The following is a 17,168-nucleotide window of genomic DNA, read 5'->3' on the forward strand; positions in this document are numbered from 1 at the left end:
CGATTCCATTACAAATTTCGTCGGGTTTCAGCAGTTCATTTCTTCACATCCTTCCCTTCTTGGCTCAACGACCTTTAAAATTAAGCCGACCACCGGATGGCTTACTAAACATGCTTATACCACCTTGTTGGAGAGTCAGTCCTCACTACGGGAGAACGGTCGGTATGGAAAATTCGTTCGAACAGGCCTGTGCTTCTCAAACTGTCAAATAAATGCCATTGATTTAGGGTTTTTGTCTAGAAAAAAATTCCGTAACCAAGTTTTCTTTTGGAACGTACGTTAGAAGTACTGGCCTTCATAAGAACGGGTGTCGGAGCGTCTCCTATATGCGAAAAGTTTAGGGAGACCTCTCAACATTGTAGAGTCAAAGAAGGACGGGAAGATCATTTTATCATGCATTTTCCTCTCTGCTTTGACCGTTAAAATTGTCAATGGGTTTTTAAAAAACTATTAAAGTTTATCAACAATGAATATGGTCAGTGAAAAATACAACTTTTACATCTTTGATATAGCAAAGACTTTTGTCCGAATTTTGGTTCGCAGTTTCTCGCTGTGCCGCAGCAGCTTTATCGTCCTTTCGTTATGCTTTTTTTCGGTACTTTCTGCAATGCTTCCCAGGTGATCCGCGTGACAAGCTACAGGGACTCCACTGGGAAAGGACTTCTAAAATATATAATGCTTCATTCGTACCGAACCACACATCAAAACTCGCCCGATGATGATTATGATGAAAAATTACAAACCTCATTAAAAAGCGCAAACAAGTGCAATATCATGAAGGAACCATCGCCCCATTGCAAGCGCGATAGAAAAGTAAAAACACCCAAAAAAAAAAAAGACCGGACCCCAAAATACCCGAAGCGAGAAATATCGTCTTTTGATAGCGTACAATTTGCGTATCACGTTATCGTATGATCATGCTGTGCCGTAGCGCCTTTCACTGTGTGTGTGCGTGTGTTTCCCCCGTACGGGAGAAAGCATAAATGGGCGGTGCGGTCTTATGATCGGTCCGAGGTCCCAGCTCCAGCTGACTGTCAATCAGCCCCACACCACACCAGCAAGAAGAGGGAGCAGATTCATCCCTTCTGCCGTAAAAAAAAAACGAGGCTCATACTTGATCCTGGACCCGCCACCAGCAGCAGCAGCGGCAGCAGCAGCAGCAGGGTTCAGGTGCCCTATCATCATTTATTATTGGTGAATTTTTTTTCTCTCCCGTGTGTGTGGTACACCGTCCGATAGCGTCACCTGTTTGTGCTTGCTAATTGCGAAAAGATGTAAAACGGTCGCTCGAATATGCTAAGCAGAGCAGCCGCAGTCGGGGCGCATCATATGAACATGAGGGGTCATGCAAAGGGGGATTTTGTCGATCAAGCGCGTGGTTCTGCGGCGCACGATCGTTCGGTAAAGTGCAATTAGATTAACAGGTCTTCCCCTCCACCCCAAAAAAAGGGCTATAATTTTGGATGCCTAAAAGGGTGTAGGGCGTTAATTTGTGTTGATCGTTCTATTGTAATTGAAAGCCGTTGTGATTTAAGCGTACTTAAAAACCTTGTTTAACACGTACCTTTTTGCGACCTTTTCCATATCTCTGTAGGAGAGGGAGGGAGAGAAAAAGAGAAGAAAAACATTAGAAAACACAGTTAAAAATGGCATAAATCATTTAATCGATGTATAAAAATTCCTATAAAAAAAGCAGGGCTTGTACCACTTCAATCAATTATTCCACAGTAATCCTGCCGAGCCGAGCCAAGAGAGCATAGCTAACAACCATAGAAGCTATAAAAGCCCATCAGCACCCACACCACAGGAAAGGGTTTGGTTTTTCGTTCGATATCAAACAAAACGCCGCAACAAAATCGTGTGGTGTTGGGTTGGAAGTGGTGGTTTTTTGTTTTTCTGACACAATGAAAAATGTTTGACGATTGCAATTTTTTTGAAAAACACACACACACACACTGCAGGCAAAATAATGAGAGAAGAAAAAAAGAAAACAACACTCATCGTTATTATTTTGTTGTAGCCTAACCACATGAAAAGCAGACAATAAAGAAGAACAAAAAAATGGTGCAATAAATGTGTTCAATCAGATAGTAACGAAAAAATAAAGAGGATTTTTTTTTTTGCTGTTTTGTTTTAGGATGTGCATGATTTGCAATGCACGTGTCCTTTTTAATTTGTGTGTGAGTGTTTGTGTCTAGTTATTTTCATTATTTGATTTGCATTTTTGATCCATTTCCATTGGCAGGGGGTTTGACTGGAGGGAAGGTGCGATGTGGTAATTTTTAATGATGGATTTTTCTATTATTCGTTTTATTGGCAAACGTTGGAGCGGGAAAGCGTTTTTTTTCTTCTCTCGATTCTACCACATTCCGCTGCGCTTTATCATGTGTTCTGAGTATATGATTGTGCCCTTAAGCTTTAACTAGTTAATGTAACATTAAACAGTAAAAGTTGTTGAAGGGCTTCGATAAAATGTAAAACTCAAAACAAATTTGTTTATTGCGAATTAAAGTTATGCGAAACTGACACACGGGTAAGGATAAAAACAAAATCATGGCAAAAAAATAATAAAATTATGAAAATTCATGACAAAAAGTATTAAAAAAATTTATAAAGCGATTACAAAACGGAAACAAAAGCTTTCATATTACATGTTTATATAAAAAATTTAATAAAATGTATGCAATAACAGCAATTTTCATAAGTAAATTTAACTTCGTATTGGGGATAATAAAGAAACTTAAGAAAAAATGCACTCAGGAAATTAAAAAAAGGGAAAATCAATAAGTAAAACTAGCAGCAAAGCAAAAGAAAAACGAAGAAAAAAAGTAAAATGAAAACAATGAAAAAATACAGAAAAAATGAGAATCATTTGTAACAGAAAATGTTGAACAAAAATATTACCCACTTGCAGTCAAAAGTGCAAGTGCAAACATTTCAAATAAAAAAAGAGGTTTTTTGATGAAAAAGAATATGCGAGCAAAATAGAAAATGATGCATAAACCAAACGACATCAACATAAGACTATGGAAAATGTGATCTTTTAGTTACATGAGCAGATAATTGGGTATTAAACATAGAAAAACTAAAACAAATACATTGAAATACATATCTGAAGGTACAAACAACATTAAAAAATAAACAAACAATATCAGAAAAAATGAGTAAATTGAGTCAACGAAGCTAGGACAAGAAACACCCTAAATTAGCTATTTATGACACAAAGCAATTTGTATTAATATTTGTGGCTCGAATATTCATCATAATAATTTTGCACTTTTGCATCTAAAGGTCATCCATCCGACTTTAACCCGTCCCTTCCTTCCTGCCCACAAAACTACGTCCAGGACACTCACACACACGTGAAGGGGGCATTTGTCCGGCCGGAAGAAGGTTAGTGTTGGTGATTTTTTATTCACCTTTTGTGTGTGTGTTTTTGTTGTAAATCGCGATTGTTTGTGTCGCGGTTTGATGCGAACACAGTAATGATGTGTACACGGGGATGACCCACCCACAGGGTGAAGTTATTTTTCACAATTTATGTTTTCCTCGTTTTTCCCACACTCAATAACCCCGCTATTATCAATTCGTCCTTCGTCCATTGCGTCCACGGCCGGGCGTTAACATAATAAAAATGTTGTTGAGTTTATTTTTTCCCATTTCAATTAGGTTTTGCGATGCATTTTTCGCCGCCGTTGCCATTATCTTCCCCCTCAACTGTTCCCCATGTCCACAAGCTTCTCCCCTCTTCCCTCCGGTGCTCTCCTGTGGATGGATTTGGCTTTCAATACTTTGCAAATGCCGCACCCGCAACATAATGGTCGGATCCGGATGAAATCCTAGAATCCTACCGCGGTTCAAAAACCTCCGAAACCACACGTGGCAAAAATCGGCAACATATTCCGCGCCGTGTGTCTGTTTTTATTGCTTATTTTTTCTTTTTTTTTTTCACCTGATGCACTTATGGGTGACCATTTTTTAAAACCCCCAAACCCAACCTGAACCTTTGTGACCTGTGTGTGGGTGTGGGGAGTTGCCCCCTTTTTTTTTGACCGCAGATTGGCTCCGGTTGGTTTCGCATTTGTGTGTGTTCTGTTCAATTGTTTCCACGTGCTCACCCCACACAGTGAGATAAGTGTGTGTAGGCGTGTGTTATGCAAAATATCCATAACCAAGGATCAAATCCTTTGAGCGGTGCGCTCGGTTTTGATGATTGGTTGATGATGGTTAGTATAATTTTTCATGTTTTCTTTTTTCCTTGTGAGCGTGTGGTCGCATCCGTTATCAAATTATTTAATTCATGATTGAAAAATGCCATTTTTTGGAATGCAACATCAGTACTGAATGTGCCGATTATTATGGAACAATAAATATAAAACTCATTCCGCGCTCATAATTGATTTAATTATAATGCTTAGAAATCTGAACCACACGGAATCCATACCGCAAACCACAGGCAAAACAAAACAGCAAAATAACACAGAATTTCCCGTCGAATTCTGGGGGAGTATAGGTGGGTGCTGAAGGGTTAGCATAAACACTGGAAAAAGCACCCACACAAACACACTACATTTATTAATAACATCATTTGTGCGCCCGTCTGTGTCACCGGGCGCGCCTGACCACAACAGCACGTTCGGTGGAGCATGTGATTTTTCATGCGACTGTGATTGCGGGAAATTAAAATTTTATGCATTCGGCCCATATGCAATGGTCACACACACACACCACCCCCCAAACACCCGACCACATCTACCTCTGGGTGGCGGTGAAAAATTGTAAATTATAAAACATTAAAAATAAAAAACCAAATATCCGGTCCACCACAGTATCCTGCCCCCCCCCCCCCCCCCCACTCGCTTTGTTGCCCCCGATTTTCCCGTGTGCGGTTTCACAGGAACAAAGCTGATTAGGCTCTTTCTGGTTGATTGAAAATCGCCCAAGGTTTGATGAAGCGCAGCAACAAATTAAAAAAATGTCGCAAATTTGCACTTTAATGCATCAAACAAAGGCTGCACTTTAATGCCTGCCCAAGCACATGCAGGAAATCGTTTGATAATGCCAACAACAAATGAAGAATCGACAAATGTCTTTCAGCTAGTAATCCTACTGATAGGGTCGAAGAAATTCAAACTCATCAAACGCAATGCGAAGCAAATCATTATCAGTCAACCGTACGGACAATGTCATCTGTACATTGTCCGCGAGGGTTATTAGCGGCTAATGATTTGGGCAGCGCACTACACTCTCTTAAATTGTCACCTTTTATGTCCTTTTTTTGTGGTGGTGGTGGTGGAAATTTTCTTCCCACTCTGTAATCAACCGGACACGAACAATTTCCGGTACAATTTTCGAAGCTCTGGATGTCCTCTGGATGATGCTGTGACAGATAGAACCTGTCACCTTATCACCGTAAGGTCAGTCAGGTTTAAATGCACTCACAAGAGACTTGTTTAGCGAGTTGTGTGCTCTTCTTCTTGGCTTAACGACCCACTAGGTCAGTCCCACCGGTCGCGTCCAACTGGATTTGAACCCGGATCGTGACTTGTGGAGACCGGCGTCGCTATCGCATCACCACCGAACTCCGAGTTGTGTGTAATAAGTTTATTTGAAGGTTAGGAACAATAGAGTTCTGAATTGGTTTGATGTAATCTTGAACCATCATCACCCAACACTCAAAATTTGACATTTTGGTTGACGTTTTAACCTCCCTCCAGCGAGGTAGACTCTGAAGATCGTGCGTGATGGTACGATCACATGCCTTAGAGACACACCGACAAAAAGCCCGTGCGGCGCACATTCGCTGCGGCACAAGCGTGACACACCGTTCGACCAATGGCGGCGGTTAGTCGCAGCCAAAACTTCTTGACCCTGAAAACCGGTCTGCGGCAATCTTCCATTCCCAATTCCCTTTTTTTTTGTTGGTTCGTTGTAGCGGTTCGCAGCTTAGAAGGTTTGATGTTGTCGGGGATTGAGCGTTAGATGCCGCGGTGTGAGAAGGAAACGCCGAGAGTTCGTTACGGAAAAGAATCGCATTTGTGATCGAGAGGAAGTGACCGTGCGCCGTTAAGAAGGTGTTGTTCACGTACGAAGGGTGCCGAAAGGGTTTAATTGCTGTCCGCTCCGCGAGAGAAGATGTAGAAATTCCCTTCTTGATGCGCAATATTTTTTAACTTCAGCTACAAATTCTTGCAACGTTGCTCCACAAACTAAAAGCAAACCTTCTATTTCTCTTCTAGACAGACAACAAACTTCACAATACACACAGAGAACACTTCCGGATAGAATGGACGACGATCGTTGACGTGAAGTCAACGATCGCATTTTGCAAGATCTCCAAAAAACCGCACAAACGATGGTGCGCGTTTGACGAGGTCATGGCGAGTCTCGGAGCTGCGTCAGACTTGCAACCACCTCTCCGTGACCTAGAGACACACACACAGAAATTCATTAATGAGTGGGTTTCAAGAATCAGCAGGCGGGACCCAGATCTCCAGTTTGGATCAAGATGCCAGCCGAAATTGATGTTGATTAGGTAAGGGGGTTTGGTTTTGACAAGACAAGACGAGCCTAGCATAACACGCTCGCCGCTCGACGTTTGACATTGGACAAATTGGCAGCGCGCGGGTTCATCAATCGGTAGTGATGCGGGACTCTACCTGCGTACATGCGAATTGATGATGTGTCACTCAATCGTGCCGAGGTCCCTTCTCTTTTGTTTCGTAGCCGCTAGAGTACCGAAACTTGGGCCCCAAAACTCGCTGAATTGCATGCAATCGTCCATAAATGTCATGTGACCAGGGATCGTAATATGCATAAACATCCGCAATGATTTACTGACTAAGGGCGAAGGACTTGGACTTTGTTTAAGTAGCCCGCGTGAAGATGCACGCATTTTCACATTTTTCCGGGCGTTCGCACACACACGCAACATCATTAGAATGATAAGCGGCTTGAGGAAGAGCAAAATGTGAGGGACTTTACTGGGCACTTTGAGTTAATTAATTCCTCAATTACACACAGCCAACACGACGAAGGGTAAACGCGTGATTTGAGAAGTTTGGGCGAGCATTATCGTGACGGAACGCAACAAAACCCCATGCAGAATAAAGGCTCCTGGTGGGCAAGATTTATGGCCGATTGCATGATGATCGAGATTTGGATTTTTAATTAGAGTGTGCGCAAAAAAAAAAGCTTGGTGGGTCGTTGGTGGGTCCCGCCTAAAAAACACCTTTGTTGTGGCATGGTTAGACCTCATTGGAGGGCCTGTTACTGCCCAGCAGCACACACCCTCTTGGGTATGGGAATAAAGGACCCAAACAAGCACCAACTATCAGTTGGGTGAGTGATGGGAAAGTTTAGAATTCTACTTTTTACTGCTATCGGAATGTAATTGCTCATACTTTTTTTTCTTCTCCGGGTAGGCGTGGAAAACTGCACAAATGAGCCTCCCCAGGCGTATTGCCCAGGGGCTCCATGCGTGTCCTTGTTGCACTGTTTTTGGTTTTTGTTACTATTTTGCAGGATTAGGAAACGCCCTGTTTTTGATCGCCCGCTAGGGTTGGCAGGAGAGTTGCAAATGCGTCGAAAAGCGCAACATTTTGCATTGTGTGTGCATTGTTGCGTTTAATGCACCTTCCTGCTCTTGCTCGCGCGCTACTCAAACACACTGCATTGTCTAGTGGTAGGGCTTTTCCACGGGTCTATTCTGTGGCTAGCAGTCTATTGGGAGAAAGCAGATGGCTAGTGCGAGCCAGAGCGAGAGAGAGAAGGAGAGATCATGAGAGAATAATCCTACTCAATCGTGTGGTGTTTGAATTTGCGTTATAGGTAATTATAATTAAAATATGCTAATTATCGCTTTTACCAGCACGATCTAGCCTCGGAACGGGGTTCCCTCTACCCAACGTGGGATGGGTAGAGGGGAATGGGGGGCGGGGGGGGGGGGGGGAATCGGAGATGCATTGCACGAGCGCGCCTTTGCAGCATTGCAAGCAAGCCAGCATCGAGGTCCGATTAACATGGAAATCGATAAAACATACATTGAAGCCCCGCACAAAAACAAAAAAGCTGGGGGCCTTTTCTTCAGAAAAGTACATCTTAATGTGCGTCTTGCTCAACTCCATCATGGTCTGGGTGCGTTTTTCCCACCCCTGAACAGGGGGTGCATAACATTACGCGCAAGCTGCAAGTGTGCAATGTGCATCATGTGAGCAGCATGAGCAACATGGCGCACACTTTTGACAGACAGTGCAACACTGTTGATGGGGGAGCCGCCATCGGTAGTAGGAGGAGCTAATTTTATAAGGGATTTTCCATCCTCTGGGGAGCACTTAAAAAAATTCCCGCCTCTCAATCCGGATGGCAAACAAGGCTCGATGGACGGATTTCCTAAGACGAGCAGAAATTTTTGACAATCGGTAATAGATTTCTTATCTAACGCACTGCAATCCACTGTGAACCGTTTGTTGTTGACAGTAAACAATTTTGCATAGCGGCCTCTTTAGATCTTTTAGCACACGAGACTGCACACGGGTGTGCTGTGTGATGCCCGCAGCCAACCGTTGCAAAATGACTTAATTTCTAGAATTTGTCGGAGACACGGAGATATGGCCCAACGTCACCGAGCACGGTGTTTTGATAAAGCCTGCGCGTAACACACATCAGGGATCGGAGGATCTGTCGTAACGCTAGGCTGTCCGTAACGCACGTGATGCGCCCGGCATTAGCAGACCGTGGGCACCAAAACTCTTTGCACACACTCATTATTAGGCTTTTTGATAAGTGATATTTGCGCTGGTCGGCAAGAATCAATAAAGCAAACGCCAGAATCTTAAAAAAATAAAGAAAAACGAAGCTAAACCTAAGCTTTAGACCTCGTCCAGCACAGCTCCCGGACAGGCAATGATAACGACCAGCCTGCGATCACTGGAACAAGCGCACTGGGGAGATGTTAATTATTTTTCGGAACAAAACACATACACACCAACCCCGAAAACCTTCCTTTAATCTGCTCTGGTGGACGCAAATTAATCAAAACCAAACGGAGCTGCCCGTTCCGTTGCTCCGTTCGCTGGCTGGTTAGGTTTGTTAATGAACGCAGAGAGGAATGGTTTGCCTGTGTCGGGTTGTAGATTATCCCGCAAAGAGGCTCATTAACACTTGTTTTTGTTTTGCCACCGGTAGAAAAGAGATATGAGACGACAGTCTTGAAGCACATTTTCTTAATTGATGCACAATTTAACGCTGGACCAATCTTAATGAGGACAAACCCCTTGGTGCAATGGAGATTTTGGTGGGTCGTAGATTGACTCTCTAACGGACTGCCCTCTGGAGCAGTAGCAAAGCTCGGCTAGAGCCTTCTTCCTCCTGGCTTGGCTTGAATTACCAAGGGGGATCGCTTCCGATGGGATTTGATACCTGGTGCTGTCGTTCGTGAAATAGATTTCTTTTAAAGATCGTCCTTACCTTCACAGGTTCTGCCATCTGCGTCTCGACGATCGCCAACGGTGTGGGAGGTGTGGACGGGGCACTGTAGTGGGGAGGCTTGTGATCCTCCACCATTCGCAGATCCGTTTCATGGTTGTTGTTATTATTATTATTGTTACCAGTTCGATCGTCCAGCAGATGTGGAGGACCGTGCTGATGATGTTGCTGCTGTTGCTGCTGCTGCTGTTGGTGAGGATGCTGTTGCTGCTGTTGGTGTTGCTGATGCTGTTGTTGCTGTTGTTGCTGTTGCTGTTGCTGTTGCTGATGATGGTGGTGGTGCTTCTGGACGACAGCGTAGTCAATCAACCGATCGTTGGCGGCATTCGCACGCAGATCACTAATGTAAGGTTTGTAGTCGTGGACTAGGGCCGATCGTAGATCGGTCCCATTCCCAACGGCAGCGGCCGCATGCTGCAGTGCGTTAAGCTGTCCCAGTACGCCTCGTTCGTTCATCGATCGCAGCTGATCGATGGACCGGTGGATGTGGCTATAGTCACCGGTCGGTATCTCCGCCATGAGGGGAGAGTTGTGGTAGTCCAGCCCGCCACCGGGCCGGTACTCGATCGTTCTGCCCTCCAGCGTGCTACCGGCGTTCGGATGGTGATGATGGTGATAGGGATGCTGTAGCGAGAGAATCTTGGAGCCGTTGCGTGGGTCCGTGGTGCCGCAAAACCGCGCCCGGGGACACGACGCCCAAAAGGATCTTCGCGGAACGAGATCACGTCACAAAAACACACACACACAAGCACGCACGCACACTGATCTCGTTACGTCACACACGCAAGAGCACACACTACGCCACAGAATCACAGCACACACAACCGGGAGGACTACTTCTCCTGTCAAACTGGCAATGTTTATGTCTAGCACACAGCACAAACAACGCACGGTAATGTCGATATTCTCGATGCCGATGGATGTCAACCTTGTTGCATCGGACTCTCCTTCACGTACTCGCACGTCACATGTCACATACAACGATCGTACGCACGTCCACACCGGGAGACTGGAGTTCAGATTTTTTGGCGGGTCTCTACGTCTCTGTTGACTGCACAGTCTACTTCGATGTCTTCACACTAGAACGTCGCTTTTGGGATCTACGGAAAGAGAGAAAAGGGAAGAAAATACAGTTCTGACGTTTGAGCTGTATCGGAAATTGTCCAAAAGAAAGCCGTGCGTGCAGTCTGTAGAGTCGAAAAACGGTAGAGGTAAAAAAACTCGCGTTGTCACGACGTCACTCTACCGGGACGGTCCACTTCCCAAACCATTTCTGCTTGGGTGTACTTTCTTTCTCCCGTCTAGGTCTTCCACCTTTTACCTCGAACGCATCCATCGAAAAGGGTATTTGGGAAAGATGGGACCGTTCGCGTGGGTTGCGTGAATTTTGGGTTTTATTTCCCTCCACTCCTCCCACAAGGGGAGCTCTTACACCGTTCTTTCGATCCCTTGCAAAAGGTTCGGCATCGCTTTTTCTCTCTCTTCGTCTCTATCTCTCTCTCTGTCACTCTCTTAATTCGTGCACAATTTTTCGGCGCTTGCTAGATCTGGTGAAGTTTCGTAAAAAAAAAATCTAATATGCACACACACACACACACACACACACACACAGTGAGACACTTTTTTTAAACCTTTTTTTCCTTTTTTGGAGAGACAGGCGGGCGACGGGCGGGCAAAATGGTGTGATGGACCACCCCGCGCGGGAATGGGTTTTTGAAGAGGGTGGTTTTCTCTTTTTTCTCGCTTTTGTGTGTGTGTGTGTGTTGGCGCAAAAGTTTGACTTTCCGGAAGCTATCGAGAGTGTTGGCCTGGTCGAACGCGCGGCTGCGTTGATCGGGTCGTTCGTCCTATGCGAAAAACCGGTCCGAAAAAAAACCTTTTCCAACCCCATCACGATACCCTCCCCCCCATCCTCTACACTATCATTGCGTGTGTGTGTGTGCACTTGGGGGTGCTAAAAAGCAAAGCCTACTACTACTGCTCACAGGTAGTCGCCACTTCCACTACATAAAAGGTGAACCAAACGGTGAAGATAAACCTGGTTCTGCACACCGTGTTGGGATGTTTGGGTACATAAAGAGTGTCCGATCTTCCTGTGGACGTCCTGGCAACTAGTATAAGGCAAAAAAAAGGAGTCCTTTTTCCCCGGTTCCCCCGTTTTTATTTGCTGCTGGCTGGTTTCGGGGATACTGGCGATGAAAATTTGCTGATGGAGTTTCGCCGCATCATATCTCGCTCCGGTAAGGGCGAACTGGAAAACTGATGGAACCCGATGACACATCCCACCATCGTCACGGGGCAGCAATAAAAAAAAAAAGCGCGCGCCAACGACATCGACCTTCCCCCATCAATGCGTACGCAAAAAAGAAGCGACAGAGTGAGCGAGAGAGATGGAAGGTGTGATAGAGAGAGCTGGTACGAATTTTCCAACCTCTTTTCCCATTCAAACCTCCCCACGCAAAGGCAGGAAGAGGAAAAAAAATCAACACACACACACTTTGCAGAAAAAGAAGTCCCATTCGTAGCAGGCACGCGCGCATTTTACTTGCAGGGTGGGCACGGGTTGTGGGTGGTCTGCAAAGGAAGGAATTTTCCTGTTCCACCGAACCACCGAAAAGGTCTCCAGAAAAGAAGCACCGTAAAAAAAAGCGTGTAGCGCAGGGGAACCTCAAAAAAAAGGGCGACGAGGTGCACGAAAAACTGCCAAACTAACAAAGCAGTCAGCTTGCCGCTGGGGATGTGGGTGGGTGTCGGTGGGTGGATTTTTTGGTTGTGTGGAATGGGAAGAAGGAAAAATCGGCCCCCGAAACGCTCTCCTATTATCAGTCACGGTACACTTCCGATGCAGGCATACCACACACACACACCAACTAACCTTCGTTTAGAGTTTGGGAATGGGTGGTTAAAGGGAAAAACGGTGAAAAACTTTTCCCAAAATACGGTTTACTAAAAAAAACCTCTACCGAGGTGTGGTTTTTGAAAGGTAGCGTAGAAAATGTAATACATAACCATCTGCAGTATGTTCGGAAGATGCATTTTTCCACTTGTAACGCTGCATATTAACAGATTCGCGTAATGTCACAAGGCAGTGTGTGCGTAGTTGCGTAGTGCGTTATTACACATTCACGCAAGCGTAAAACACTTGTTCCGAAATACACACAAAACCACCAAGATGACAGCGCTTTGCTTTGCTTTACCTTTTTTTTTTTTGTGCGTGGCCGGAGTGTTTGTGTGCGTGTGTGTGTGTTTTGTTTTGCTTGTTGCCGAAAAAAAAGTGTGTGCCTTCAGAACCAGATGCTGAACACAGGTAGATCATACACATAAATACGCACACGGGAAAACGTTTCACACTAAACGCAGCTTTTCTATCTCTAGGTGGTGTTGGTCAGTGAGTGGAGGAATATGGCCTAAAGCATGTATTTTATGTCGTTTAGTTTTAAGAAGATAAAAACTGTCACACACGTTTTCGACAGCACAACTCCTTCATTCACTCACTCACTCACACTTGCCACAACATAAAAACTGTTCGATTCGGACTGGGAAAATTTTAGCTGCTTCGTAAATAGGGCCCTTCGGGCGTGTTGTTTTTTGTGGTGTGTTGCTAGACCAAAAAAATCACCTTTTTTCGGGTACACAGAATTTACTCCAACCAGCTCCAGCCGCAAATTGTCGCACTGCCGCGCACCACACACATGAAATCCGCTCGATTCGCACCGAACATAATAATCTCCAAAATACACCGACACGCACGCCGCCCAAAAGCGTATTTAGCGGACCATCGACAACTGAACCAAAACTGAACTGAACCGAAATAAAGCAACAAAAAATCAATCATACACACTCACACAAAATTTATCATCAGGCGGGCAGGCACCACCGCACGGCGAAGTATATTGGACTAACACGATAAAATTGTTAGAAACACAAACGGGGCCCGTTTCTGCCACCAGCAAACATACACACAAGAGAAGAGAGCGTGAGCGCGCGGCACGTCTTCGCACGAAAGCAACACCACACCGGTCCGACCGTTGGATTACATCGAAATGAAAACTGAAAAAATTGTTATGCTCACGAGAGGCCTGTCCGCACGGGTATGCTCGATCGGGCGCCCGACCGACCGACCGAACGACCGATGATTGCGATGCGTGTACGCGGCGATGTTTTTCACCAAAAAAACTTACCCTTGCAGTGAGAGAAAACGAGAGAGAGAGAGTGTGTGTGTGTGCGAGTTCGGTGTGTTTGGTATCTCTTTCCCGGCTCGCTGTACGCGAGAGGATGCGTTCGCAAACGTGTTTCAAACGGTGAGCGAGAGAGTAAGCACGCGTTCGGGACGTTTGCTGTCTCTTGCAAGCGCGCGAGCGGGAAGCTAAACTAAACCACCCAAGTAACAAATTTGTGGTTACGTATCGGAACCGAGAAATAACATCGCTTAGGTGGTGGTCTTGTAGCGAAGGAATGAGTATTCTGCTTTTTTATGAGAGAAGAAAGAAAACCGGGTAGGAAAAGGTGGAAAATGCAATTTTTTTCAAATAAAATTTGAATCATTTAAAACAAAAATCGTTTTACAACACAAAAACATACAATACAAGTAAACCCAAACTACCAGAGAGCTTGTGTCGTGCTTTAGATTGATCGAAAAAAGACGATCAATTCGTTGCTACGCAATCTTTAAAAAAGAAACGATTTTTCCGGAACGGTTCCAAAAAAAAAAAAGCAACAATACCTGCTGCTGATTTGTAGGAACAGAGAAGGAAACTTTTTTTCCTCCACCTCCTGCTTTTCGTAACGGTAGTGGGGCAGGAGTTTTAATTTTCCCCTTCCACATAATCGATTTTGCCCAAAAGGGGTTTTGGGTGAGGAACGAAAAAAATTAGGATGTACCCTAGCAGCGAACGAGAGAGCGAGAAAGGACAAACGAAAGAGAAGGATCTGTGTAGTGTGCGTAAGCGAAAAATTTACGCATAATTCTGCGTCGTCGCGAACACTTTTCTTTCTTCAATTTGAATTTTCCTTCTCGTTTCGTTCTCGGTTCCAACGGCAGAGGAACCCTTTTTTCTTCGCTCAAAAGGGCAAGTTTCTGGGCGAGTCTTTTTTAAAGATTTTAATTTTTTCGCTTCCCCTTCCCCTTGGTTGTATTTTTTTAATTTTTTTTTTGTTATTGCTGGGACATGGGTTGGGACGAGTAATACTTCTAGTTCTGTGGGCTGATCGAAGCAAGAAGCAATAGAAGAACTCCCGAACACCCCTTTTCTCCTTGCCCAGGGTGATGGAAAATGAAGTTTTCTTGCAACGAAGAAGCAAAAGGTGTGTGTGTGCGTTTTTTTAATTCGCGTTGTTGCTTTTAATTCGTTAACAGTTCGCGTGGTGTTGGTTTTCCTTTTTCCCGAAGGTTTTTTTTCTTCCTTTTTCTTGTTGCTTTTCCTTTATTTGCATCCTTCATCGTTTCGTCCACCAATCGTTTGCATCTTTGCAAGACCCTTTTCGGTGTGTTTGCCATCCTCTTTTCCTGTCTCCCCTTTTCACCCTTTCCCCCCCTGACCGGGAAAACGTTGGCCGAATTTATGTCGTTGATCAACTGTGGTCTTTCCGTTTTTTCCCCCGTGCCGAAGCGATCCACAACCGAAGCTGATGATGAGTCCGTTTTTCCTCGAGCTGGTGGGTGGTTTTTCGTGTGTTTTTTTTTTTCATTCTTCTTGAGATTGTTGTTGCTGGCCAAGAGCATCCTTTTTTTCCCGTTAAAAAAGAATGAGGGCGAATTCTTTGGAGGTTTTTATCGTGGTGTGTTTGTGTGTGTTAGGAGGAAAAGTTTCACACTGATGGAAAGGGAAGTGCTAGGGGAAGGGTGCGGGTTCACGGTGCGAAGGGGTTCGCTGTCTGATGTGAAGATGTAGGAGGATAAGATGGCGAAGGACGTGGGTGGAGGAAAACTGATTACATTTTTTGGAGATTAATTTAGGCTTTTTTTTGCTTTCCTTCTCTCTTTCTCGCTCAATCTTTCTTTCCTCTGGCATGCACTAAATACTTTCCATCACCCTTTCATTTACATTTTTTTCTTTTCTTTTTCCTAATTTCACTTTCCAAAAAGGACCCAAAGAAAGATGGCGCTTGGCTTTGACGTGTGACGCCCACCCGCCGGTTTTTTTCCTCTTACCATCCTTCCCCTCCCCCCTCCACACCTCCAGCATGGTTGCGATGGGGCCTAACGCAGCCCGGAAGGGTTATTAAATTTCGCCATAGAAATGAAAATTTAATGTTAGCCCGAGTTAAATGGGCTTTTGGAAGCAATTTTTTCGTCTATTCTTATGGCGGTCGCTATTCTAATCGAACTTTTTATCGTGTTTTTTTTTGTTGTTGTAGTTGGTGTTGTTGAGTTGGAGTTCGATGAGGAGATTGGAAAAAAAGGAATTTCCGCACTGCTGCTGTCTTTTGCAGCGATGAATTCCGAACTTTCCGATTAGGGGTGTAGGCGAATGATAGTCTATTTAGGTAAATGTTGGACGATAAAGTAATGGATGTTGATTTTAAAATTCATGCGCTGTAATAGTTTAAATCGCCTGTAATTTAAAAGTGAGCGATAAAATATTATCATAGAGCTAGTTCGAAATATATTCGAATCTGTTTAAGATAACCTCTTTTATAAAAGCGATTTAATTATCATTTCAAGCAACTGATCAGCCTGATTCAAAAATGCATAATGGCCCCGAAAGAAACACAATTACGAGCCACTGTTGTTTATATGATTTTTAACAATTAAACGAAACATGCCCATCTACCGCCCGGCAGTCGTAAACAATTACGAAAACAAAAACGGCATTTTTGGGTTCGATACCACAACCGAAAGCCACAACGAGGAGGAGACCATTGACTCCCAATTTGACGATCAGTTCAAATATATGAAAAAAAAAAACGCAAATAAAAACGCTACAAGCCGGCAGGGAAGGAAAATGCATCGTACAGCGGAATAGCGCCAGCGTCGGTGCGTCAGCGAAAACGAGAAAATGATTTACAATCACAACACAATCAATGCTCTCAAGAATAAGAACCACGGGAAAAGGCAAAACACAATTCGAGGTGTATCGATACGAGCAGCCGATGAATGCGAATCAATTAATGTAAAGCAAAACAAAGCATGAATGTTTTGCTAGAACCCTAGAGCTTGTTTGAAAATGATTTATTTTAGTCGTCTTTATCGTCTCGAAGAATGAAGAAAACATTTGTAAATTTGAGTAAATTATTGCGAGGATTGTATGAGAAGAAATAAACTTAAAAAATAATAATTATTAATTTGAGTGGTTCAGTAGGATAGAAATATTTTCCATATTACTTTGCCTGAATTAGCTTTTTCACTGTTGATGCTTATTTGAATATTTATTTGTATCTATTCAACAAAAAAACCTGCAATTCTAGCCTGTCCTTTATGACAATTCTCAAGCACTCAAAATATTTTGAATTAAATTTGTTCTATCGAAGAAATATCGAATATTTTAAAATTTAAATTTGAACAGTAAAAATACTAGCAAAGGGAAGAGAAAAGCGATAAAACAAGACAAGGCTATTAAATGCACAAATTAAATTTCTTTTTCATTGCTTTTTTTATACTGAAATGATGAATTAAATTTCATGGACATTCCTTTAAAAAAATACTTCAAACTCCATTGAAGCCTCTCTAATCTCATTATTTA

General features: G+C 43.8%; 1 protein-coding gene across 1 annotated transcript in view; it reads right to left on the reverse strand.

The window, feature by feature from the left end:
* Positions 1-10,184, reverse strand: part of LOC126557256 (zinc finger protein squeeze) — a 28,607-nt gene extending 18,423 nt beyond the window's left edge. The window contains exons 1-2 of the mRNA XM_050212964.1: positions 9,469-10,184; positions 1,565-1,588 (exon numbers count right to left, since the gene is read on the reverse strand). Coding sequence (XP_050068921.1) covers positions 1,565-1,588; positions 9,469-10,005 — 561 coding nt within the window. The 5' untranslated portion in view covers positions 10,006-10,184. The remainder of the gene's footprint in view (positions 1-1,564; positions 1,589-9,468) is intronic.
* Between the last annotated feature and the right edge of the window lie 6,984 nt (positions 10,185-17,168).

Source organism: Anopheles maculipalpis, chromosome 2RL, assembly GCF_943734695.1.
Source record: "Anopheles maculipalpis chromosome 2RL, idAnoMacuDA_375_x, whole genome shotgun sequence".
NCBI lineage: Eukaryota > Metazoa > Arthropoda > Insecta > Diptera > Culicidae > Anopheles > Anopheles maculipalpis.